The sequence below is a fragment of the Rhinichthys klamathensis genome, unplaced genomic scaffold (genome assembly GCF_029890125.1).
Source record: "Rhinichthys klamathensis goyatoka isolate OS25496 unplaced genomic scaffold, OSU_Roscu_1.1 h1tg000330l_1, whole genome shotgun sequence".
NCBI classification, from domain to species: Eukaryota; Metazoa; Chordata; class Actinopteri; order Cypriniformes; family Leuciscidae; genus Rhinichthys; species Rhinichthys klamathensis.
In genome coordinates this window covers 2,429,352-2,457,328 of record NW_026606845.1, presented here as the reverse complement: position 1 = coordinate 2,457,328, position 27,977 = coordinate 2,429,352, and the positions used below count along the sequence as shown (strand labels likewise).

The following is a 27,977-nucleotide window of genomic DNA, read 5'->3' as shown; positions in this document are numbered from 1 at the left end:
AGCCTGTGTATGTGTGCTTTATTCCAGGGTGACGTACAGGGAAGAGATGCTGATGCCTCTCTAACGGCCTTTGTTGTGATTGCGATGCAAGAGGGCAGAGAGATCTGTGCTGGATCAGTTGCTGTAAGTGAATTTGTTTCACCATCAGTGGCCGCTCGTGGATTTCTAAAATAGAGGAAGCACAGTAATTGTGGCTGTCTTGGGATCCTCTCCCAAAAGATTTTTGAAATATTATTAACTGCTTTAAAATGTATTTATGAATCACTTTTAGACATAAAATGTAAAAAACAAAAATGAAATTTGCAGCAAGGAAATATAAATATAATTTCACTCACCTTGCCTATCACCTGAAGAAAAAAATCCATCCTTCTGTTCTTTTTTAATGTCCGTGTTAGGGGTTTTATTAAAGCTGATTGTCTGTAGTTAACTTAGGCGTGGGGTCTTCATTAATAATTTGCAGCTTCTGCTAGAATGGTATCTTGTTAAATTAGTTGGTGATCAAATATTCAATATTTCTTCTCTCCATAATTAAGGAAGTTAATTGCTAAGTTAGATTAGCAGCGTGAGTATGGAAGCATGGGTAGCAATATTCAATTTGAAATGTAATATGTAAAATAGCAATGCATTTCTGTATTTACATTTACATTTTCCATTACATTTGTGCAACGCTTGGTGCAAAATGAAAATGATAATTCAATTCTATAATTTACATTTGACATTTCATACACTAGTTTTAATATTATGTAAATTGAATACATATTTTAACACTTTATAAGTTGCAAAATAAAAATAAAAATGCATAACAGAAATGATTAGATATGTTCAAGCAAAAACGGTAGCAAAATGATCATTTAAATGTTATTTTTCTTAATTGCATTTACACTCACAGTTAAGACACTTGCGACTGCACATCTGAGGTCACTCAGCCCCCCACATGCTCCAAATTCACACAAAATAGTCTTGTTTGTTTGTGCCGTTTGTGCGCTACTTCGTTTTTTAAAATATTAGACACTGAATTATAGACGATGACGTGACACCAGCCCTCCGACCTGCTCCACATTCACCCCAAAAAAAGGGGTTTGACCTGAGAATTTGACCTGTCAGATTCCGTGACCCTACTGTACAGATTTATCAAAATCGGATCACTATGCTTAATAAAATAGAAATGGGAGATGGTTATACATCACATGAGTCACTTTATTGAACATTACAGTCAGTTACGAAGAAATAAAGAGCGGTCACAATTTCCGGTAGCTATGAATTTGGCCCGTCATATTCTGTGATCTCAGAGTAATAGGCTTATGCATTTGTAAGGAAAAACTCTATGATCTCCAACATTATTGGGTAATTATATTTAATAGTAATAAGAATAAAGATAAGCATATGTGTATCAGACAATGAGAATATTTTACACAAAACAAAACCATCATTAACACAGTCCAGCATCAGACAACAACAGTTCAGCATCATGTTGACACCAAACGGGTGTTTGTGTGTGGTAATGCTGTTTGTGGAGTTGTTTAATCCTCCTCTGCTGAGATCTTCAGATTTAATGTCTTCTTTTCTCTTCAGGTGATTTCATCTAAGGCTGTGTCTGAAGTCAGTTGTAGTTCTTGTGTTTCTGCTTGTCTCTTTTTCTGTTCTCTTCTTTCCTTCTGTGATTCTGCTTGTTAACAGGCTTATTATGGCTGAATTTACTTCGTATTTAATATACACAGATTTTGTGGCTCGGATAAGGTCCAGTTCTGGTTAATTTCTTTGCTCTTGGCTGGCATGTGGCATTGCTATGGCCTGCTTGTGGCCCAGATCTGGCAAACAGGAGTGAGTCACCCAAGGGCCGTCATTCCACCCTGCATGTGGGCCTGATCATCTTTCCATGTGTGCCAGATGTGGGCCGGATCTGGGCCGAAACAATGTTGCTATCTGGGATTTAACCTCTTACACACACTTTTATAGAGTCTGCATGAAAGTATCAGGAAGGCTGTTGTATTCTTAGAAGGTCGACTTCCACAACTGACCAATCCTTACGCTGTTGCGATGACGTCCTACGCCATGGCCAATGCTGAAAAACTCAATAAAGATATCTTGATGAGGCATTCCACCCAAGGAGAAGGTCAGTAACAAGTCATCAAATAGTGTTTTGCTTTATACAATATGGAATAATTCTAATCTAAACCCAGTGTAAATAATGAAAAAATTATCAAATTTTGAACTGTAATTATCGCTGCTGGTTTGTGTCAAGAACAGTAATGGAACACAGTCCTGTTTCTATTCCTGCTTTGTGTTTGAATCAGCCGGTAGGTTTTGGACTGTCGCTGGACAGAGTCATCACTCTCTAGAGGCGACGGCCTATGCTGTGCTGGCACTTGTGAAGGCCAAAGACTTTGATAAAGCAGGAGAAGCAGTTTACTGGCTGCGTTCACAACAGTCTCATTATGGTGGATCTGGCACCACACAGGTACACTAACATCTCATCATCTGACTGTGATTAACAGATGCAGAACTTGTCTTTGAATGCTGTTCTGTGCTTTCCAGGCGACCATCATGGTGTTCCAGGCCGTGGCAGAGTATCGCACGCAGGTGAAGGACCGACAAAACTTCAATCTGAACGTGGAGCTGTTAGTGACAGGAAGAAGCAAACCTGTCAGATTTACTATTAAAAGAGACAATGTGCATCTTATATGGTCATACAAGGTGAGGAGAAACTCATCAACCTGATTCAAAATGTGTGCTGCTCATGTCAATTGAATGATTTTGTATAATATTAAGTGAGGAATTTGGGGAGTTTTGTTATTCGTCATCCATATTTAGTTTTCTTCATCAATAGTGTGGTGTTTGGTCAGTGAGACATTCAGGTATCTCTACTATCATGGATTTGATTGTTCTGATAATATCTGCGTTCACTCCACAGGTGGACATCAACAAGGACTTCAATGTGACGGCTAGAGGAACTGGAACGGCCACTCTCTCAGTGAGTGTTCATGAGCGTTTATACAGTCGACAGCAAGATTAAAGCGTCTGAACATCTAATCTGAGATGTGCTGCTCGTTTCAGGTTCTGACGCTGTACTACGCCAGACCTGTTGAGAAGAAGTCTGACTGTACACACTTTAATCTGACTGTTAAAATGGAAAAAGCCCCTGAAAGTAAGATTGACAAAGATGCCTTTCTCTAGCACTTTCTATACATTAAGGCTTTTCACACTGTGCTTAACCCTGGGTTATCGTCACTCTAACCCTGTTTAGGAACATTTGACTCTTTTGACTACAACTACAATGACATAGAAGTGTGGTTAGCACTGCTTTTTACTCGGGTCATGAAATGTTAAACATGATAACACAGTATTATGTGGGCTAGACTGACCCTGGGTAGTTCAATTGTGAAAACCCCCATTTTGAGCTGAAAACTCTCCAAATACCTTTATGTATGACATGTTCATTTGAATGAATTTTATTTTTATATTCCCTTTAGAAAGGGAAGACTTGACTTGAACTAAAACCCCCTTTGTTTCCCTTTAGCAAAACAAGGAGCCATTGAACGTTACAACTTCATTATGGATTTCTTGTATGTGAATAAATACCTCATTTATTTTTATGTCAAGAAACCATTTTATTTGTAATCAATCAGCATGTGCTCATTTAGGCTGTTTTGACATTTGGTTTGTTTGCTGTGTTTTTTTATAAGACAGTTTATTCAGAGACGAGCAGCTCTACGTTATACTAGAATATATTAATTCTCACATCAAACGGACTCAGGTTCGCACGAAAAGCTCTAGTGTGAAAGCAGCCTTAAACACAGAATCAGCTGATGGAGGAAAACTGAAGACCTATGAAACCTGTTAATAAAATCTGCTTTATCTCCATCTTTACAGCTACAAAAATGATAAAACCGATGCCACTATGACTATTCTGGACATTGGCATTCCGACGGGATTTGATGTTGATGAAAATGATCTTAAAGAGGTATTGTGATGATATTGTTTATGATTGGCCATAAAACATGTATTTAGTTTTTTTTCTCATTTTCTTGCCCTCAGTTGTCCACGGGGAAGGAGAGATACATTCAGAAATATGAAAAGAATAAAGTGCTGTCAGAGCGAGGATCCCTCATCCTCTACTTAGATAAGGTATTTCAGCAGACCTGATGATGTCAAAAACAGATTTGTTTTCTTTTTATCATGAAACCATGTGTTTTGCTTATCACAGTATTGTTGAAATCCTGATTCTGATTCCAAAATGTTCATTAACTGTAAGGCCATGTGGTTCCACGTAACTTCGGTACATTACAGACTGCTTATCAGAATCATATTTCACATGATACTTTAAGCATAAGTGAATGTGCAAATTTAATATATAGGTCTAGCCTATGACTATAAAAGGTTTACATGTGTTCTATCAGCTGTGCAAAACAGAATACTGTTATAATACAGAATATTACAGCTATACATTGTTAAATTAATGCAAGAAAAAAACACCAATCGCAATTCTTATGCAAAATAATGATTTTGTTGACAAAAAATTGGTTTAAATTAAATTTTTACATATTAGTATTATTTGTTTCTTGTGCAAATGTTAACATGGGAAGTTTCCAGTGTACATTATGATATTTAATATAATGTAAATTTGCTTTGATTTGTTGTTTTTGTTCTCATTAGGTTTCTCATAAACCGACAGAAAGAATCGCCTTCAGAATGAACAAGATGTTTAATGTGGGTCTGCTTCAACCTGCCCCAGTCACAATATATGAATATTACTCACCAGGTACGTTTTTGGTGCACGTACATAAACACATACACACACTTCTGATGAATTAACCTGGAGCACTCAAATTACAGGGTCATTATTAATGGCACTAATTAACCATGACAATAATCATCTGTTCTCAGAGTGCTAGAAGGATGTTGCAGTCATCTGTTGTTAAACTTGTTTCAGATGCTCGCTGTACAAAGTTCTACCACCCTGAGAGGACAGATGGCGCTATATACACACTGAGTGAGGGAAAATTCAGCCAGTGTGCAGAAGGTATTGTGCTTTTACTTTATATGTTTATACTTTGACCAGACACTTTTATCTAAAGCAACTTCTAAATGAGAAACACCAAAAGCAAATCACCATAAGAGCCAAAAAATCTTCAGTGTGTCTTTCTCGCATCAAATGTAAAGGTGGGGGGTATTTACTTTTTATGAATGGGGGAACAACTTTATGTTGGGTCTGTTATGAATGTTGATTTTTTTTTTTTGAATGTTGATTTTCTGATATCTATACTTGAACACACACATCTCATAACACAGAAAACTGCAGTGTCCAGAAGAAGGATCAGGCAGAGGAGCGTTTGGATAGAGCCTGTGAATCTGGCACAGATTATGGTAAACGCATGTTCTCCATCCTCAGCCATTGAGTCCCGCTTCATCCAGTCTCACAGCTGATGCTGATAACCATATAACATGTATCATTGACAGTTTATAAAGTCACAGTATTGGATATGGATCTGGTACAGGACTCTGCCATCTATGACATGAAGGTGGAACGGGTGCTGAGAGAAGGTATGGGTAATTATTCCTGTCTGTCCATCAAAGTATATTAAAATGCATGTTTTTAGAGCATGTTGACGTTTGGACATCCTGTTAGAACTGTGTTCTGTCCTTTAGGCACTGATGATAAGAAAGTTGAGGGGAAAGTGAGACCATTTTTGGCTCGTCTTATTTGCAGTCAGCTTTTAGATTTGAAACAAGGCAAGTCGTACCTCATCATGGGCAAATCCAGTGACCTGTCACAGCGAGGAGGAAGGTAGGTGTTTGTACTTCCTACAGGATTCTGCTTTTGCACAGGAGGACACTCAACCAGGTAGATTTAGGATGCACATACAGTATGAGGAAAAACTGATTGCATTCACATAGAACTGCTGTATGAGTCATTTGTTAGACAGAGGAATACTGAATCACAATTGGGTAAAATAAACATGACACTAACATGAACTTCTTGCTGTGTGTTTAATGTCCATTAATGGTTGTTTATACCATGTTTTGCATGTTTTCTGTTGTTTTTAGTCTGAAGTACATCTTTGGAGAGCACACCTGGGTTGAATACTGGCCGACAAGAGAGGAAAGCCAAACTCGAGAATACAGGGATCAGTACATCGGCATCTCTGCGCTCCAGGATAGCCTCCTCAGGATAGGATGTGATACATAGTATAAATATTCTTGATTAAAGGAAATGTAACATTATCTCGTGCATGCTCTTAATAATCATGGTGCATGATATACAGTGCTTTACAAAAGTATTCAACTTTCATAATTCTTATTTCAAGATCTTGTTTAAAAAATTCTAACTTACCAAGATAACAGTCGCCTCAAAAAAATTTTGTTTAAATTCTATAACGCTGTCAGGAGTCGGAGTCTGTCGGATTTAAATTCATCCACTTCTCCCAAAAACGTTACAGTGGCTGGAAAGATATATACAAATAAATTTACTCTATTTACCTACACAGGGCTCCAGACTAACTTTTTTTACTAGGAGCGCTGTTGCCCCTGACTGAAAATTTTAGGAGCACATGCAGAAAATTTAGGGGCACACCTTAAATCAGCTTGCAATGCAATTATTCAAATTTCCCCCAAAATAACTGTAATACTGACAAATTATTTAATAATAAAGAGACTTAACGTACAGATATTACGATATGCAGTTTTATTTTAAGTTCACAGGGCTACAGACTCAAATTTGAGGACAGCATCACCTCAAATGAGAACTCACACTGAGTTCTACAAAAAGAAGAAGTAAAAATTCTGCAGCACTGGGGCTGACAATAAATCACTAAGCTTAATTTAGGGTGTAGATGAAATTAACTTTTGTTATTATTATCATTCATAATGTCTTAATATTAATTAAAAAACAAAAGGAGTGAAAAAGTGTATATTAAGGAGTGAACATAGCCAATAAACATCCTACTGTTTACAATGTTTTGTTTTTTTAAATAAGTGTTTAAATAAGAGTTATCTAACATCTTAATTTTTTTAGTTTTAGGATAATCTTTGAAGGATGAACAAAAAATGTGTTGGGTCATCTCATAATTTTTTTTTTTTAAAGCATTTATATATGATATTATAGTTTTGAAGTGCTAGAAAAGATGTGTAGGCTGCGTTTGACTATTTGTGTCACATTATCATATTTATGGTTAGAGTTACTTACTCCATTAGCCAAAATCCATGGTGAATGTTGCTGATTTGTGGGCTGAAAGCCTTCTATAGGTTTTTCTCTTGGTTTCCATGTCAGCAATGTTTGATCTGATATCTATGGTTTATAACAGAACTCTGCGCCGATTCGGAATGTTTCTCACTGGATCTCGTAGCGATGATGTTATTAATTCTGAGGCGAATTCAATGGATTTCTTCACTGGATCTCCTAGTTACAGTGTCGTGTGAGCGAGATCGGCCCGACTGGATCGGGTCTTTATTTTACTGTCAATGGTTCGGGGCGCTGCTCCATTGATATACATAAGAAAGGCTATGCGCTGCTCTGTCTATTATTGGTCCGGAATAATTAACGGTCCGTGAAGCATAAATGAGTAGCTTATTTTCGTTCCACTTTAATTTTGTTTGCATTCGCTGCTTGGTAACGAGTCGATAGATCGCTCATTCATTGCTCAGACGCACATAGCAGCTTGTGATATTTGTCTCCGTCCCCTTCCCACAGACACGCGCGCTCTCTATTCTTGTCACACTCACTCATTCCGGATTCATCGACGCGCCCCTTCCACGCTTCACCATGCGTTTAACGTGAGGCAAATTTGCTGGTCGCACATGTGCGACTGGATGTAAAATTCAGTCGCACACTCTCAAATTTTAGTCGCAAAATGCGACCATTTGGTCGCAGTCTGGAGCCCTGCTACACAATGCGTGTTTGATATGAATAAAAACATGACGTCAAATTATGATTGAAATGTTATCCGGTTATCGGTGCTTCCATAAGCATATATGCCTATGTTTTTTCCTAGTAGGCTATTTATGTGAATTTAAATCTGAAGCTACAACAACAAAAATGTGGTTGAAAACACTGGACAGTTAAAGCAACACCAAGGAACTTTTCCTTCAGCGGTCGCCCTACAGGTTGGAAGCGGAATTGTCCATTACCGCTGTCGTAAATAATTTAGCCTAGCGCAGCCTACGGTCGCACGCGCACGCTCGCTGTTTATCCAGCACCGGCTTTGGAATCAACAATGGCAGACATCCCAACTTACAAGAAGTCATTTCAGGGAGGTATATCTTGGTGACTGGATTGTTGACGGGGAGTTGGCGGGTTGACTAGCTTTCGTGAGGCACACTCGCAAGGTCTCTCGCTCTCTCCCTCTCTGCCGTCCTCGCGCTATGTATGTATGCGCGCAGTATGTTCTGTCTCGCATGCGCGCTCTAGATTCCGGCAGATTTGAACTAATTTTCGGGCATCAGGGAGACGCTATAGACTTGGGATGTCTGCAATGGCCATAGACAATTTGAGGAAGTGGTGGGGGAAGTGACGTATGCCGTAAAGCAGTCGAGTTTTGTAGTTCTTTTTGTGCACGGGTTCCTACCCGAAACCCAAAGTTACACAGTGCGAGTAAAAGCGATACAGACCGCGTCAGGCTATGGCAGATGTGTCATTTAACCTATTGTAAGTCGATGTACCATCACAAGGGTCTTGGAAATATATTATGAAGGTTGAAAAGTTACATAGTGTTGCTTTAAGCCCAATTTATACTTCTGTGTCGAGTGCGCGCCGTAAGAACGGTGTAGCATAGGCATCAGCGTGTACCATACGCCGTACCCTTCGACCGTACCCTGACGCGCACCTCCTCAAAAATGTAACTACACGTTGTGACGATGTGGACCACAAGATCTGTGATTGGTCAGCTTGGTAGCAACGCATTTCTTCCTACGCATTTCCGGCGTGTTCTTCTGCGCCACCCGCCATTTTTAAATTCAGAAGTTCGGTGAAGAACATGTCTGTCAAACCAGAAAACCAGATTTGAAGTTAACGTCATTCACTGAACGTTCAAATCACACTAGTGTGATCATAAGTCTTAAAGAGTTAGGTGTATTTTACTGCACAGTGCACAGTGGTAGCAGCACAAAAACTTGGTTCCTACCCTTTCATGCTCATGGTTGTGCGATCAAGATTAACCCATTCAAAAGAGTCAGATGACTCGCCATTTAGACCAGTAAGCTTTTACCTGTGATTACTCTGTTCTCTCACTTGAATATTCAGCGTAGTCACATCACTCACACGAGATCTGGTTTTGAAATGGTTATTTCTCATAAACCATATTCCTCAACATATAAAAATGTAATAACTTCTGCAGTAATTTCAGAAAAAAATTTGGAAAATGAAAAACACGTTTAACCTTGGAATAAAAATTGACTGTTTTCAGGGGAGAGGGGAGAATCAGATATCTTGAAGAGACACCAGCCAAAGAGGAAAACAGGATTCTTGTGTGAAGTGTTCAATGACTGCAATGAAATTAAGACCATTTTACCAATCACACTGATACATTTAAAATGATACCAAACATAAAAGGGAAACAACAATAGATTCAAAAGATACATATGTAGTATGTAGATGATCTTAGTGAACTTTTAGTGAATTGAATCAGGGGGAAAGAAAGGGAGGAGGGAGAGGAGGATGTAGAGATAAGGAAGGAGAAACGTTTGGACAAGACAATGTCCTGTGCTCTTTCTTTGAGATCTTCTTTCCGGGGTGTGTTTTATTGCTTAAGTGCAGGGTGAGTTTTATCTCAGCTTTTGTCTTAGCAGTCTTACAGTTCAATGGGCTGAAGAAGCAGAATGACCTGCGTCTTAGGAGCTCCTCAAATACTGTGATTTATTAATGCAAGATCTGTTTGTTTAATTAACTTTGGTCTTTTACTCACACATATTTATTTTTATTGGGATTGTTCTATCATTAAATCTTTATAAAGCATTCAGTCAAGCTTGTTTAAAATGCATAAGCTCAGGAGGAGAGATAATAAACGAACAAAGACGTCAATCGATTCACTTTCTGAAGATCAATCGCATAGGCAGAAACACATCGGGTGCTTCTCATTTCTTATTTGTGCATCCTCGCTTCCTTTCCCCCCGTCTCAGCTCCACCCCTGTAGGATGCGAGGGAAGACTGCAAGGAAAGAAAATGAGAATGGAGGAAACGAATGAAAGCTTTTTTATACATTGGAATACTTGATCACTGGAGCGTCACTTCACTGCGTCATCAGCAGCGCTCAACGGATCTGCCCTTATGTTGTTAAAGTTTGGTTATTTAAGAAATTCATAATAAATAATAATAAAGCAAGATACAAAGTTGACATATGTGAGATGTGTGGTTTATATAAACTGCAAAGGTAAAGTATAAATTTAAATGCTTGTGGCCGATGTGAAGGGGGAGGAGAATTTATACATGCATCACGTTTAGTCAATAAAGCTCTTCCGCACAGGAAGCACCCACGTCTCCACGATCATGACTCCTCTGCAAGCTCCTCGATCATGACTCCTCTGGAAGCTCCTCGATCATGACTCCCCTGGAAGCTCCTCGCTCATGACTCCCCTGGAAGCTCCTCGCTCATGACTCCCCTGGAAGCTCCTCGATCATGACTCCTCTGGAAGCTCCTCGCTCATGACTCCTCTGGAAGCTCCTCGCTCATGACTCCTCTGGAAGCTCCTCACTCCTCGCTCATGACTCCTCTGAAAGCTCCTCGATCATGACTCCTCTGGAAACTCCTCGATCATGACTCCTCTTTAAGCTCCTCGATCATGACTCCCCTGGAAGCTCCTCGATCATGACTCCCCTGGAAGCTCCTCGATCATGACTCCTCTGGAAGCTCCTCGATCATGTCTCCCCTCGAAGCTCCTCGATCATGACTCCTCTGAAAGCTCCTCGCTCATGACTCCTCTGGAAGCTCCTCGCTCATGACTCCTCTGGAAGCTCCTCGATCATGACTCCTCTGGAAGCTCCTCGATCATGACTCCTCTGGAAGCTCCTCGCTCATAACTCCTCTGGAAGCTCCTCGCTCATGACTCCTCTGGAAGCTCCTCGATCATGACTCCTCTGGAAGCTCCTCGATCATGACTCCTCTGCAAGCTCCTCGCTCATGACTCCTCTGGAAGCTCCTCACTCCTCGCTCATGACTCCTCTGGAAGCTCCTCGATCATGACTCCCCTGGAAGCTCCTCTGGAAGCTCCTCGATCATGACTCCTCTGGAAGCTCCTCGCTCATGACTCCTGTGGAAGCTCCTCGATCATGACTCCTCTGGAAGCTCCTCAATCATAACTCCTCTGGAAGCTCCTCACTCCTCGCTCATGACTCCTCTGAAAGCTCCTCAATCATGACTCCTCTGGAAGCTCCTCGATCATGACTCCTCTGGAAGCTCATCACTCCTCACTCCTCGATCATGACTCCTCTGGAAGCTCCTCGATCATGACTCCCCTCGAAGCTCCTCGATCATGACTCCTCTGGAAGCTCCACGATCATGACTCCCCTGGAAGCTCCTCGATCATGACTCCTCTGGAAGCTCCTCGATCATGACTCCTCTGGAAGCTCCTCGCTCATGACTCCTCTGGAAGCTCCTCGATCATGACTCCTCTGAAAGCTCCTCGCTCATGACTCCTCTGGAAGCTCCTCGCTCATGACTCCTCTGGAAGCTCCTCGCTCAAGACTCCTCTGGAAGCTCCTCGATCATGACTCCTCTGGAAGCTCCTCGCTCATGACTCCTCTGGAAGCTCCTCGATCATGACTCCTCTAGAAGCTCCTCGCTCATGAATCCTCTGGAAGCTCCTCGATCATGACTCCTCTGGAAGCTCCTCACTCCTCGCTCATGACTCCTCTGAAAGCTCCTCGATCATGACTCCTCTGGAAGCTCCTCGATCATGACTCCTCTGGAAGCTCCTCGCTCATGACTCCTGTGGAAGCTCCTCGATCATGACTCCTCTGGAAGCTCCTCAATCATAACTCCTCTGGAAGCTCCTCACTCCTCCCTTATGACTCCTCTGAAAGCTCCTCGATCATGACTCCTCTGGAAGCTCCTCGATCTTGACTCCTCTGGAAGCTCCTCACTCCTCGCTCATGAATCCTCTGAAAGCTACTCGCTCATGACTCCTCTGGAAGCTCCTCGCTCATGACTCCTCTGGAAGTTCCTCGGTCATGACTCCTCTGGAAGCTCCTCGCTCATGACTCCTCTGGAAGCTCCTCGCTCATGAATCCTCTGAAATCTCCTCGATCATGACTCCTCTGGAAGCTCCTCGCTCATGACTCCTCTGGAAGCTCCTCGCTCATGACTCCTCTGGAAGCTCCTCGCTCATGACTCCTCTGGAAGCTCCTAGATCATGACTCCTCTGGAAGCTCCTCGATCATGACTCCTCTGGAAGCTCCTCAATCATGACTCCTCTGGAAGCTCCTCGATCATGACTCCTCTGGAAGCTCCTCACTCCTCTGGAAGCTCCTCGATCATGACTCCTCTGGAAGCTCCTCGATCATGACTCCTCTGGAAGCTCCTCGCTCATGATTCCTCCTCACTCCTCGCTCATGACTCCTCTGGAAGCTCCTCAATCCTCGCTCATGACTCCTCTGGAAGCTCCTCGCTCATGACTCCTCTGGAAGCTCCTCACTCCTCGCACATGACTCCTCTGGAAGCTCCTCGCTCATGACTCCTCTGGAAGCTCCTCACTCCTCGCTCATGACTCCTCTGGAAGCTCCTCGCTCATGACTCCTCTGGAAGCTCCTCGATCATGACTCCTCTGGAAGCTCCTTGCTCATGACTCCTCTGGAAGCTCCTCGCTCATGACTCCTCTGGAAGCTCCTCGATCATGACTCCTCTGGAAGCTCCTCACTCCTCGCTCATGACTCCTCTGGAAGCTCCTCGATCATGACTCCTCGCTCATGACTCCTCTGGAAGCTCCTCGCTCATGACTCCTCTGGAAGCTCCTCGATCATGACTCCTCTGGAAGCTCCTCGATCATGACTCCTCTGGAAGCTCCTCGCTCATGACTCCTCTGGAAGCTCCTCGCTCATGATCGCTCATGACTCCTCTGGAAGCTCATCGATCATGACTCCTCTGGAAGCTCCTCAATCATGACTCCTCTGGAAGCTCCTCGCTCATGACTCGTCTGGAAGCTCCTCGATCATGACTCCTCTGGAAGCTCCTCACTCCTAGCTCATGACTCCTCTGGAAGCTCCTCGATCATGACTCCTGTAGAAGCTCCTCACTCCTCGCTCATGACTCCTCTGGAAGCTCCTCGATCATGACTCCTCTGGAAGCTCCTCGATCATGACTCCTCTGGAAGCTCCTCGCTCATGACTCCTCTGGAAGCTCCTCGGTCATGACTCCTCTGGAAGCTCCTCGATCATGACTCCTCTGGAAGCTCCTCACTCCTCGTGGTGCAAATAGAGAATGGAGATGTCCTTCAAGATGGCTGAGCTCGATCCGTTTCCAGGTCATAGGATGGAGGACGGAGGAGTGAGGAGACGAGGAGGGATATTTAGAAGCACCCAATGTCTCTCATAGGGTCTTTCTTCTCACTTTGTTTTTTTGTTTTGCATAATCTTTATTTATTAATAAAGTTTATTAAAGTTCACTGCAAATTCAGATGTGCATACCTACAGTTTGAGGAGTCCGATTGCACCAGGAAAATAAAAGAGAATAATCTTTTTGGTATTCTTCCTGTTTATCTGACATGATAAAATTCCAATGCAATGGATTTATTATGCATGATGAACGGATGCCTGTGACGGTGGATCCAATTTCAATATATATGAGGACCTTTTTCATTTCTGCGGTTTCATACTGCATTTCTCTTCTCTGACCATCGTATTCAGTTGAACGCCAGACACTGGATTCTTACATTTAAAAGGAGGTCAAAATAAACCTGCATTTTGGCATAACATTAAACTTACAAATGAAATGCATATGTTGTTTCATGAATGAACGGCACTGGAGTAATGTGAGATTACAGGAGATCAATAACATTGTAATTTATTTCATGGTCAGACCATAAAATATTTTTAGATCATTTTGCTAACAGGAATAAACAGATCTGATTTGAACACACTCTCTGTAATGTTGAGGTTGGCATTGTGAACATCCTTCAGAACTGAACAGATTTGTGTGAGGGTTAGATTTAGAGCAAATAATTAGCTCAATATAAAAACAATACATTTTCAATGTGAAATCCCACTATATAAAAGTGTGTGTGTTTGAATTATTAAGATGAGTGCAGTGCAGTTATGGGGTTGAATGGGAAAATAATTCAATCAACAAATAAAAATGCACTCATTAATATTTAATTCGTTCTATAGCTCAAACCACACACACACACACACACATCCAAATGTGGACATTTTACAGGCTTCTATTGTTTTACAGATAATTATCACCATAGTCTAAGAAACATGTTTAAAAAGCAAATGTTTTTAAGTCCACCAGATACTGAACCACATTTATTTTCTATACAGTTTTGTGTATATGGACATGATATTGTTTTGCATATGTAAAGAAAAGTTATTATTTGCTAACAGTTTACTTCAAAGCAACTTTATTCAATCAAGTTATTTTGTCTAATTTCAGTTCAGTTTAGTTCATACATGAAGTATTTGAATAGAGATAACATGTGCATTTTGTGGAACCACAACTATCCGTAATTGAAGTTAAGTCAAAGACAAGTAATTATTCATTATACACTTTGTTAATCTTAAAATTTTATTAACTGCAGAGCACAAAAACATGCAGACAAAAAATAAATAAAAAGACCGTCAAATCTGTGGCATCTGTGCTTGTGATTCAGCCTCAGTTTCATTCCGTTACAATTCAAGAAATTATTTGTGAAATGTTCATAGATTAATAGTACTAAATAACCAGACTGGCAGACCAATAACAGGCCATCATAAGGTTTCATAAATGCTTGTCAGAAGTGTTTATTTGAGGAATCACTTCAGTAAAGTCTCAGTTCTTGAGTAAATGGCTGGTCTGACGACAAGCAGGACTGAAGGAGTGTACAGAAAACACAACACTTCGGCCTTTGTGTGAGCCAAGACACGTTCTGGTATTAGTATTTTTTTTTATGGTGACAGTGAAGGTCACGAACAAATGCATACATGACTAAATCATACAGCTTTACTTGGCCAGTTTAACCAATGGTTTTTTTGATTGATGGTAACTGATTCACACAAAGAAATGTCATCACTTACCGTTCATGTCAATGCAAATCCAACATTTCTTCTGTTAAAACAAAAAAGGGGCTAAAAAAGCTTGAATGATAATGATAGTAATGAGAACTATTATAAAATGGTCCATAAAATGGTAAATTACTAATTGCTTTTTTGTCAATATAATTTCAATACTTAATGTGCACATTTTTTACAATTAACTTAATATAGGCTATATATATATATATATATATATATATAGCCTATACTGTATATACTGTATATATATATATATATATGTATATATAGAGGCCTACACAGTAAATTTTGCAGTGTTAAATTAGCTCTATAAGAGTTAAATTTAACACTTGGTCCGAGTGTATTTGGTCCCACTCAGATTTGGTGATAAATTGACTCTAGTCATGGTGTTAAATTTTCAGAGTAAAATTAACTCTATTATGAGTAAAAATTCAACACTGCTCTACACTGAACAGTGTTACCACAGTTTAACACTAGGGGGAAATTAACTCTGTTTGGTGTTACCACAGTTTAACACTAGGGGGAAATTAACTCTGTTTGGTGTTACCACAGTTTAACACAAATCGGAAATTAACTCTTATTGGTGTTAATATTTCACTAATGTAGAGTTTATCTAAATTTTTAATAGTGAAAAATTCTCGCTCAGAGTAAAAATCTTAAAACCCATTTGTGGTGCAACAGGTGAGTAAGTGTCAGTATTTCTCTTTGTGGTGTAAGTAGTAAAACAATTAATCTTCTACAATGTCAAATTAACTCTTAAAACAAGTTTTCAAAAACAAAGAAAACAACTTCAACAATGTCACATTTAAAACATTTATTAAAACAACATTCAGGCTCAGGAAACACTCATACATTAACAAAAATACATCACATCTGCATTAAATGGCAATACGGCACTACATGCAGTGCAGAATCTGTTGTACCATATTTCATCTGAAGATCAAATGGTTTGAAAGAACACAGCTCATTAACATTCACTACCTTAAAAACTCTGTCTGGATGCAGTCTGACTGTAAATGCATGGTAATGGTCATCAAAACATATAGTTTCCATCAGTGTTCCACACAACAACACATTTTCGTCTTTCACAGCAATGGTCTTGATCTTACAAAACACTGGCATCTCACATGCTACTTCTGTACAGATAATAAAGTCCGGGCGATACTCAGTGCCGTGGTGTTTGATCCACTTTACAGAATAGACAGCTTCTGACATTACCACTCCTAGTTTGGAAGCGATCTCTTGGCCACATTTAAGTTCAGAGAGTTCTAACATTTTTCCTGGGCCAAGAGACAATCTGTACTGGCTAAAAGACTCCCAGTACGTCGCAATACAAAATTGGTGCTTTTTGGCTAGTGTTTTGGTGATGTTTTTGAAACTTTTTAATTGCGTTTTAAAAAATTTGTGTTTAGCTTCATAACGCATACACCACGTGTGAAGAATTGGTCCAATTTTTCTTATACACTGTGGGTAATGTATCATTATATGATGCTTTGGCAAAAGATTTCTTTCAGGAAATAATTTTTTGAATAGCTGGTGATGTTCAATTATTAAAAATTTAAGATAAATGGTCATGCCTTCTGTCAGGACTGGTGAAAATACAATGTTGACTATCTGCAAAAGTAAAAGCAAAAGATGCCAGTGTTGATCATCTCTTTGGACTAAATCACCAAATAATAGGGGCATATTGCGCAACAAGCACCAAGATTGTATTGCATTTAAACCCAAATTGTTGCTTCCATCAAACAATTTGACCACTGGAGGACGGTTCCTCTGCTGATTGTAACCATAGTCAAAAGCATGTACTCTACCAGCAATATCATCAGCGCTCAGAAAATTACACTGAATGTACTGCAGAACAAGTTTTACTTCTAGCTGAGCAACTCCTTCTAGAATGTCGTGCATTATATCCACTGCGAAATTGTTGGCTGTGTTGAAATACTTGAGTGAATTTAACAAACATGTCCGTTTGACACCATAAACATGGGGTAGTGTAGAATTAGTTTGTAAAGTTTCACAGTGCAGAGCATGCATCTCAGATGTTCTTAGTACAACCTCAGGATTATCTTCACAGAACACAGACTGAAAGCGATCTTTCTCAAGAAGACAGAAACGACAGCAATATCGAGCCCCAAATGACTCGAGAAACCCAAACAAGCCGTGCAAGCCCAGATTATCTCCAGTGACTTGAACAATAGTACCCCTGATACAACTTCCAGTTACTGGATTCTTAACCCCCTCAATCTCAAGTACTTTCAAATCATTAACTAGAGGCTCAAGTATAGAATTAAAACCATAGCGCCTAATATCCTGTGCATGAAAGAGGGCACATAAATGAATATTCACCAATGAGGAGTTAAAAACTGGGGGGAAATTTCTTAATGTAAAATAGATAGCACCTAATTTGTGTATGCCCCTTTTGGATCCCAAAGGATTAGCGGTCTCAAAATCATCATAAAATAGCTGAATTTGTAAGGCATCCTTTTCTGCATAAAATAAAGGATTACTTTTAAAATATGCTGCATCACTTAAGTCAACATAAATGCCTTCTTTTGGAACATGCCTGGGTTTAAACAAATCAGTAAGTTGCGGATTTTGTAAAATTGCCTTCAATGTTTCGAAAATGGGAATATAAGCAAATTTATCAGTTACAACAACCTGATCAAATGTTCCTGTGGTTTTATTTCTCCTGCTGTCAAATCTTGTGCCAAGCACGATTTCGCTTGGTTCAATAATTCCCCACTTTTCCATAAAGAGTCTCTTTCGCTTGGTTTCAGAATTTAGCAAAGTAAATGGATTTTCCAAGTTTTGAAATGAATGTTCTAGCTTTCTTTTAGTAGCAGTGTCCTGTGAAGGCAGGCAGAGCAAGGCTGCATCCTGGGCCTGACTATGAATCTCAGAAACCATTTCCTCCATAGATGAAACAAAACCATTTATAGCAGATTGACTTAATCCAGCAACTTTTAGTTGTGCAACAGCAGACGCACACATATTGAAAGTGCTCTTATTTGACGTTAACAATACAGATGTTGTAGCCACCTCTCCGGCACTGCCAATCTGATCAAATACTTCAGAATTACTTGGTCCATCTGCCTTGGCAGTCTCATGGCTATCAGTGGTGTCAAAATTATGCTCACCGTCACTTTGCTCAGCATGTTTTGTGTGCAGATGTTTCCTAAAACCTGAAAAAGTACCGAACACAGAACCACAACCTGCTTCTATGCATTTAAGGCGAAGATTCTTCCCAGGAACAAAACCATGAACTAATCTGAGGTGCCTAAGAAGCATTTTTGAACCATTTGAATCAGCTTGACATACAAAACACTTCATGGGGGCAGGAAAAACGTAAGGGACCTAGCTAAGCAGCCTTGCTCTGACCTCAGCAACACGAGGACTCTCTTTCACTTTCCCAACATCTATGTTGTACACAGTGGTCTGAATGAAAGTGTACATGTTGTGTAGCATAGTGTTGTAGGAGGTACCAAAAACAAAGTGTGCCTTAAACAGTTCGTCAAAGGCACCAAGAGAAGAGGTTGAATTGCATGGAATGGCATGCTGATCGAGGATGATGAAGTACTGGTGAACTGATTTCTTCTGAGGTCCCACAGCCAGGAGATAGGGCTGAGCACTAGCAGTGATGTTTCGAAGATGCTCCTCAATGTTTGTTCCACTCTGAGAAGACCAAGCAAATTGAAGAGAACCATCACTGATGTGTTAAATAAAAGAAACTATGATGAAAAAAAACAACAACAACAAAAAACAAACCTTCTTGAAGACAACAAGATGTTTCTCTGCTTGAGAAGCAGACACCTTTCCTGGTCTCTTTCGGCCTTGGGCAGAAGGTGGGATCAGATGCAACAGCAGTAGTATAGAAGAGAGGTCAGTGTCCCAAACTGTTTAGAATTAATTATGTTAGCAAAACCTCATCAATAATGAAAATTGACACTAAAGAATAAATATTAAAAACATTTATGGGAACTAAATAAATAAAATGTACTGCCAGGCCAAAAAAAAAGGTCGCTGTTTGGATTTAAAAAGTCTATGATTGGATCATCATTGCAGTGATTATGTTTCTATCATGTTATGTGTTTGGGAACAGTTCTTTTAAACCATAATTGGAGTGTGTAGCTTTTCATTTCTTAAACAACCATGTAGGAAGACATATCATGGCTAACTATTCTAATCTAACTTCCAAACTATTCTTTCACAATTTGAGCCTGATGAATCTTCACATTCAATCCTGGATTATGGCCATGATGTGCCTTCATAATTGTTTAGGAATGAAAAGCTACACACTCCATCAATTATGGTTTAAATAACTGTCCCCAAACATATAACATGATACAAAAATAATCACTGCAATGATGATCCAATCATACTCTTAAGCATTTGACTATCTAAATCCCAACAGCGACCTTTTTTTGGCCAGGCAGTGTTTTAAATGAATATTACTAAAATGACCTAAGTATTAAATTAATCTTAAATATCTTACCAAAATTAACACCTTCTTCTGAGTCATCAGATGGAGATTCAGCTGCTAGCAGGAGTTCTCCAACATCACTGGTGGTTGGAAGCTTTTTGCACTGCTGAATCACTTTTTTCTTGAATGCAGTCGTCCACTTCTCCAGTAGCTTGCCTGACACTCCTTCTCCAAACATCAGAACAAAGTCTTGCTCAATCTAAGAAGGGGAATCATTATTAGATGTAAACCCTGAACATACTAATTTTTAGAAAACAGCCATGCATTTCTAAAAATCCTTAAATCTTGGATTATAAAGACTTTACTTACCAAGCCTTTAACGTCTTTGAAACGTGGAAAGACTGTCAAAATATCACTTGACTGCATAGGGTCCAGAACCATGTTGCGGCGATAGTCAAATGTCAATTTCATCTTCTTCTTGACTGCGTCCTCATCAGCAGAATGGTTCATGAATGCAATTGCTTCCTTGCATTCATCCTCACTCAAGACAGTCTCCGGAGTAAACTCTGACTCCCGTCTTACAGTTGGTCCACCAGACATCCCCTCAACAGACAATCCTTGTCCTGATGAATAAAGCATTTTAGAACCTTCAACACTGCATAAAGATGATAACTATATAGAGTTCATACTAAAAAATAAAAAAAAGGTAAAAGAGGCTCATCTTTATACAAATTAAAATGTCAGTTAAGGCAACTCAATAGCAACAAAACTTCAAAACTGTGATAGATGGCACAATGAGCTATGAAAAAAAAGTAAAAAAGGTGATTTCTGAATTTCATTCTGTACCATCAAATGATGCTCTTCGTTCTTTAGCCAGGCCTCTTTGTATAGTTTTGATTCTCCATGCCAAGTACCCAGTGCCACTCTCACCATCATAGTAATGCTCCTTAGAAAGACAAAAATACATAAAGAGAAAAAAAGTCTTAATTCAAGAGCAAAATACATCACCTGTATTGTGTGTGATCATCAGCATTTAAGACATGTGAACACAAAATAAAAATAACAAAATGGTGTGATACTTACGTAGCCTTTTTTGGACAAGGGGTCACGGAGGTAAGGGAACAAAGACACAATTCCTCTGGCATATTTTTCTTTAACCTGCCTTGGTGGTGATGTACTGTATAATAATAATAAATAAATATATAAATAAAATCACCTATCTTTAGCACAGGTTAAAAAAACTTTTATGGAACTACATTGAGAGATCTTATATACACCAGTTAAAGATATGCAGATTACCCATTCTTTTCTGTCATGTCAGCTGCCAGGATGTTCACCATTTTCCTCCTCGTTTCATCTCCCAAAGTCTTAAATCGGTTGTATTCATTTATTATATGCTCCCCACCAGGTTTATGGACAAGAATGGATTCCACCAACTTAATAAAAAAGGCATAAATATGGCATGTTAAAGTACAAAACATTACCTGAAACAAAATATGTAATAATAATAAAAAAAAGGCTATTATTTCAGATTGATGAATTTTACAACTTCGATGCCCACCTTTTTAGCTTCATCATCTAGTCTCATTCTTTTACTTGAAGAGCTTTCTTCAATAATTACTGTATCCTGTGAGTCAGTGGAGTCAATTGATGAAGACAGGGACACATTTAACTGCACAGGAGAGGCTTGTGGAGAGGCAGATTCCAAGTCTAGTTGAATATAGGGTGGTAAAAGTCTTCATGATACTAATAAGCAAGCACTGAGAAAATTGATAGAAAGTAAATAAAAAAATATACAAACCTGCACCATGTTTTATGGTGAGAACACCAACTGAGGGATCTTTAACTATATCCTCAAAAACATCCTCATCCACCTCAGTCCCCGATTCATCAACAACCTTCACATTCTCGGGTACAGTTGGGACACCAAACTTTAAAAAAGCTGGAAATAAAATGTATGCCAATTAATGAGAAAGGGTATACATTACAAGGTTGATCAGTTACTTGTTGGTAACTCTGAACATCAGAGCAAATGTAAGATGTGACAGTATTATAAAATACAATTACCAAATACCAACCAATTAGAGATGCACCGATTGATCGGCCGGTGACCGGAATTGGCCAATTTTCACGTGATCGGCCATTTTTTCTAACCACTTTACTGCACGCAAATATTTATTTTCTATCTTTTCTTTATTAGAATGAATTATTTAATAAAATCAAATGTTTCATTGCTGATGAATCAGCCTTTTGAATTAATCATTGGAATGAATGATTCAAGAACAAATACATTTTTCCAGTCTCTTGGTGCCACCTTGTGGCATAACGATGTAATTGGTACAAACTTAATTTGAAGTGTAAAGAAGGTGATTTGCTCGATTTTTATACCAGTGTTTATATCAAGACATTAAACGTTTATCCCAGTACTTCAGTGATTAATTTTAATTTTAATATTTACAACACAGAAACAAGGATTCGATGGATGCGTGTTTGAAAAGACTGAATGCGTTTCACACAGCTGCTCAGAGTCAGCAGCATAAAAAACGCATATTTGAATCAAGAACATGATATTTAAACGATTTATCGCTATAAAAGTATATATTTTTCTTACCAGCAGACAAAAATTCCTTCAGGCTCAGCTCGGATATTTTAACAAATTTTTGGCCATCCCCAAGTTTCACCTTAACCAACATGCTCTGTAATAAGAAACACAGTTTTACACAAATGACAGTGGAAACGCGTTTTGTGCCTATAACAAATAAATAAGTAAATACATTCTGGTGCAACAGTTTGTATAGTCACCAGTATTTTAAACTAACGTTAGGTCTTCTTTGAATTTAAACATGGCCATTTCGACGGGCGGCTAATACATTGCAGATAATTCATCGTTTAAAAATAACAATATACAAATAATCTGTATATAACAATACCAACTGTAACCAACAGAAATACAAATTATATAAGATAATTTACATCATTCTACATTTATTAACACATTGTGACGAAAAAATATTTCTCCATCAGATGAACTCACCGCGAAGTTGTTCCATTCGGAGTTTGAACGGATCACATTACACAAAGTTCATCAAACTACAACATATACAGTAATATTACACATTTATTCACATAAAATAGTTTTAACGTGTTACTTAAAAGAGCTTACCATTCGGTGCGATGTAGAAGAAAATGGCGACGACCACGAGGAAATTCAAGTCTGATCTGGTGAGATTGAGGGGCGGAGCTTAACAGAGTAAAGTTACCGAGACAATTTAACTCTGATAATTTTCACCAACACTAGGGGGTATCTTTCACTATTTGTTGTTAAATCAACTCCTTAAGAGTAAATGTAGTGTAACACTGATTGTTTAACACTGTTAGTTTTACTGTGTATATATATTTTTTTATTTTTTTAACCTTTTTTTCTTGTTCACTTGCTTTTATGCTGCCATTGTGATTTTTTTTTTCATGCCAGTAAAACTGAAAATTGAAATCCAGATTGGCTAAATCATCTTTCTCCATTGACAGTCAATCAGCCGTGCATTCGAACAAAATTCTATGACCTGTATTTTTCGAGTAGCATTTCCATGCATGTCTTCGCTTTCTCATCCGTTTCTACCACTTTCTGTCTGTCTTTGAGTGAGTTGGTGAAGTGTGTGATGAGAACAGGGATGCAGTGTCTGGGTGACTTTAAATCAGTCATTAGCTTACACTACGGAGAGAGTAAACGAGCGCTAAAAGCTTATCAGGAGGCAGACAGACGCCTACATAAGCTACATTTTTTACTATATTACTTTAGATTAATGTAAAATTAATTATAAAAATTTTAGTAATGCATTGTTATCCTTATTGTAACTTAGCATGCTAATCCACACGTACATATCACTGCTTATCGGTGATTTACGAGGTCCATTTCATAGGATGTTATCTCAGTGTATAAGGCACTCACTGGGGTTTGCAACAGAGACTCACTCTTCAGTTCATTCACCGAGCAGACGAGATACATGAAGACGGATACTTTCAATTAAAAACTCAGACTCAAAGTAAATAAACAACTTACATGAATCCCGTGACTTCCGTTGGCAGCATGGCGCGCGTGACCGCGTTAATATTCACATGAACACTTCGATTATAAACACACAAGAAGCATTATCACACACATTTGCTAGATTATGTGGAGCCACAGGCCAAACAAACTGTTTGCCATCAATTAAACACATTATAAACACTGACAGATCGTTGAGGGGACACGAGGGAAATGGGAGTCGGTTGGAGGACGATACGAACTGGACAATATCAGTCGGCAAATGGAGATTTAAAACAATATCTCAGATATTTCTGTCATTCTTAGCAGTGTAAACAACGATATGACCGCATATATCGAGCTAAGTCCAAACTATTTTTTTTTAGCCTATAACATTTCCGGTGATTTACCAGACCTCACGTAAAAAGCAAATGTTTTATCGTTGCAAATGTATAAATTCTCTATTTACAATCAGATTAATTTATTCCACGAGTGAAGGACTGCGTCTCAGACTCGATTGAGTAGCCTATTTATTTTGAACAAGTATGGCCGCTTAAAAAGTAGGCCTGTGTTCTATATGAGTGTGTACTAGGGCTGCGTTCCAGTCCAAAATTGTCATACCCTTCACTCGCTAACTTCCCTCCGTCTTCGGATATACGTCATTGCTTACATTGCACGAGTGCCACTACTGGCGGAAACTGCAATGGGCTGAACTGGAACGTCCTAAGCCCTTGATCACTTGGAATCAGCTATGGAGTTGATTTATCATTTACATTTTTTGGTTTCACTTTATTTGGATGGTCCCTTTAACACATTCAGTTGACTATAAGTAACGTTGCACCTACATCTCTACTAACTCTCACTAGAGTGTTAGTAGAGTATTAGTAGACTGGTAGGGTTAGGGATAGAATAAGTTGACATGTAGTTGCAAAGTTACTTATAGTCAGTAGAATGTCTGTTGGAGGACCATCACAATAAAGAGTTGGCAGATATTAAGCAGACAGTCTACTAATACTCTAATGAGATGTTGTTGACATGTACTTGCAAAGTTACTTATAGTCAACAGAATGTTAAAAAGGGACCATCAAAATAAAGTGTTACCCATTTTTTTCCTTTAAGAATTTGTTTAATGCAGCATCCAAATGTATATAGGTGTGCTTGGGTTGTTATAAATTAAAAATATATATAATTAATATATCAGAGTTGTTTGTGGTGGTGGTGATTATGGTGCATTCAAGTCATCTCGTATAGATCTTATTTACGAGTTGAACGCACTTGAACGCCACCACAATGTCGTAAATACCGGGGAGTTCGGGATTTTCTCTAAGCCCCGATCTTTCCGAGTTGTGGGCGTGTCACTGAGAAACATGGCGGAATACCACAATACTTAAATATTATGCAGTGATATTGTCAAGGTTTTCTTATTTACAGCGCAGTTAAGCGAATTTCCTGCACAGAATATGATGGCATTATAATATAACAGTGCAACATGTAACGATAAAGTTGGCAGTTGCTTCATAAATTAATTAAAAACATAAAAAAACAAAGTACATCCGATGCACATTTCTTTGTTCTTCATTGTCTAGAACAAGAGTTTAAGAACCTTACTGTATTTTTGTGTAATTAATTAAGAGAAAGTACTCCGCCATCTTCCTCCAACGAAAGTGACTTGAACGCACTGCCGTCGTAAACACGACTTCCCACCTCGTACGTACGAACTTCCCCAGGAGGACTTGAACGCACCATTAGACGAGATCTGCGGTGACGTCACAATTGTGTTGCATTGTGGTATATGGAGCTGCCTGAAGTGTACATATGAAGTAGACTCGATCGCTCCCTCGGTCAAAATCGAGGAAACGAGGAGGGTCTGTCCATATAAACTTCCCTCGTCCACTTCACGAAGTGGAACGCACTTTAAAATGGCGGCAGGGATTCCCCCGAGGGGAAGTGCTTAGGGAAGTTCGCAAGTGCGTGTCTAAAAGTGGACTGGAACGCAGCCTTGAATGAATGTAATCTGGACACACTTTGTTCACCATGTTGTCATTATCATGTGACCTATAGCGTCTGTTCCCTTCCATTCACAAATCATTCAGGTACTGTTTGCCTACTCTTGTATGAGTAGTTCAGACATACTTCTCTTGTCATATACAGTTTTTCGGATGCAGTCACGGTGTCCAATAACTGAAGCGTTACTGGGATGAATCAAGACTCGAGTATTATCCGGCTGGTCATGTGATTCACCCATGAGGTCACCAGCTCACTGTAAGATAAAGCCTTTTTTATTAGTCTACCAGGGTCTTCATCGCTTAAACCCATTTGAAACAGATTTCTCAAAAGTACTCGCATATTAATTTATCCAAGGCAGAACCCTTCAGTTCGTCCATTTAGGCTAAGATGGCAAATCGGTTTTGTCACATTTAAATCTGCTGGTTGTTTGTGAGTTTTGATCATGATATCTGTGTTGTTTTCACAAAGGTCTTTATTTACAGTCTAATTTGAGGATGTGATGACATTAACGCCTCTAGAGAAATAGCATACAAAATTCAAGCTGAATGATATGAAATGAATAATCTTGATGGTTGATCAAGAGTAAATTAATCAGTTCACTTCAGAATAAAATTTTCCTGATAATTTACTCATCCCCCTGACATCCAAGATATTCATGTGGTAGCCTATTTGTTGTTAAAAAGGATATAAATGTTAAATTTTTTTTTATAAAATGAGAGAGAGAGAGAGAGAGAGAGAGAGAGAGAGAGAGCTTCGGCAAATGACCTGAGAACAGAATTAATGAAGGGGGAAGAAGAGGTCCCTCACTTCAGCAGGTCTTTACTACAGTGTGTGTGTGTGTGTGTGTGTGTGTAGTTCCCAGAGATCTCCATATGAAACAGTAAATCAAACCGATCCACAACTAAACATCCAGGCTCAGGGAGTTTTATTTTCACTTTCCTTTCGATGTCTGCGTCTTTTTTCCTCCCTCTTCACTTTATGTTCTCACAGGCAATAACAAAAGTGATTTACACATGTACCGTAATTCAACTCTTCCATACAAAGTCTTTCCACAAAGCACAACATAACACTCAAATGAAGCAGATGCGCGATCACGATCACATGACGTCAGGACTCCACACGAAGCTCCGTGTTTATGATGCTGCATTATTCACACATGAAGCTTTAGATACATCGTCATTTTAGATTTAGCTGTCAGGTTTGAACTAAATCAATCTCATCTTTTAAATGTGAATCTTATAAACATAAAAAAATGTAAATGATTAGCAGCATCTTTAACATCTTTAAAGGTTTGGCTTCTGATTGGTCAATGCAGTGTTATGTAAATCAGAAACACCGGCTCATTACTGTTCATTTGTAATGTGACTGACTATTCATATTTAATCTGACTATTTTTGGTGCACAGCAACGTTCTGTTATAGGGACTAAATCTTCAAGCAGAAGGATGGCATTTGACACTAAACTACTTGTTTTATAAACCCTTCAGTCTCTTGAGGTTGTTTTATATTGTGAATACACTTGCATGCCGCTTTATAACACCCTTTGGCAATATACTCATATACTTATATAATCTCTCGTATACTCATATATATTTCAGCTGCAGCTGTCAAGGTGTAATTTCTCATTATCATTCAATTTAACTTTACTAAATAAACATTTTATTTGTTTATTAAATAAACAAATAAAAATGATTAAAAATGACAAAAAACAACAAAATGTTAATTGAAAATAAAAACAAAAATTACACAAATAAAAACAAATTCAGTAACGTATACAATAAGGTCTCATTTAATAAAATTAGTTAATATATTAACTATGTGAACTATTTTTTTTACAACATTCATTAATCTTTGTTATTGTTAGGTAATAAAAATATGGTTGCTCATTATTGGTTCATATTAGTTCACAATGCATTAACTAATGTTAATAAATACAACTATTGATTTAAAAAATCTATTAGTAAATGTACATTAAGATTAATAAATGCTAGAAGTGTTGTTCATTTTTAGTTCATGTTAACCAATGTAGTTAACAAATGAAACCTTATTGTAAATTGTTACCACTAATTCAAAAATCTTAATACAATGTATAATAATTACTCATTTGTATAAAATAACATTCTAGGATCACCAATCCAAACCAAAACTGGGTTTCTGAAGCAAAATCATATAAAGAAATGCTGCTTTAGATCATATAACTGTGATTTTAAGTGATGCATATTCATAAATATTGATTTTCATAATTTAACAACCGCCTCTAGTACCTTACGGCTTCAGTAAATAACGCATCATGAACAGGGAGAGTGTTTCAGTCTTGCAAGTTAAAATATCCTGTCT

At 38.8% G+C, this 27,977-nt stretch overlaps 2 protein-coding genes across 2 annotated transcripts; one reads left to right on the top strand and one right to left on the bottom strand.

Moving 5' to 3' along the window:
• LOC130105841 (complement C3-like) lies at positions 1-6,222 on the top strand. Its single transcript, XM_056272042.1, has 15 exons — positions 1-123; positions 1,957-2,113; positions 2,295-2,458; positions 2,536-2,694; positions 2,912-2,971; positions 3,055-3,145; positions 3,518-3,563; positions 3,871-3,961; positions 4,036-4,125; positions 4,654-4,759; positions 4,931-5,020; positions 5,290-5,364; positions 5,458-5,541; positions 5,647-5,785; positions 6,046-6,222. Exons 1-15 carry the CDS (start codon positions 10-12, stop codon positions 6,185-6,187), a joined length of 1,608 nt encoding a protein of 535 aa, XP_056128017.1. The 5' UTR covers positions 1-9; the 3' UTR covers positions 6,188-6,222.
• A 10,949-nt stretch (positions 6,223-17,171) lies between these two features.
• LOC130105842 (uncharacterized) lies at positions 17,172-22,982 on the bottom strand. Its single transcript, XM_056272043.1, has 11 exons — positions 22,648-22,982; positions 22,225-22,309; positions 21,415-21,555; positions 21,175-21,323; positions 20,913-21,049; positions 20,697-20,790; positions 20,460-20,559; positions 19,983-20,236; positions 19,686-19,872; positions 18,959-19,086; positions 17,172-18,865 (listed from the first exon to the last, which is right to left on the bottom strand). The coding sequence occupies exons 2-11, from the start codon at positions 22,304-22,306 to the stop codon at positions 18,548-18,550; spliced, it is 1,590 nt and encodes a 529-aa protein (XP_056128018.1). The 5' UTR covers positions 22,307-22,309; positions 22,648-22,982; the 3' UTR covers positions 17,172-18,547.
• Between the last annotated feature and the right edge of the window lie 4,995 nt (positions 22,983-27,977).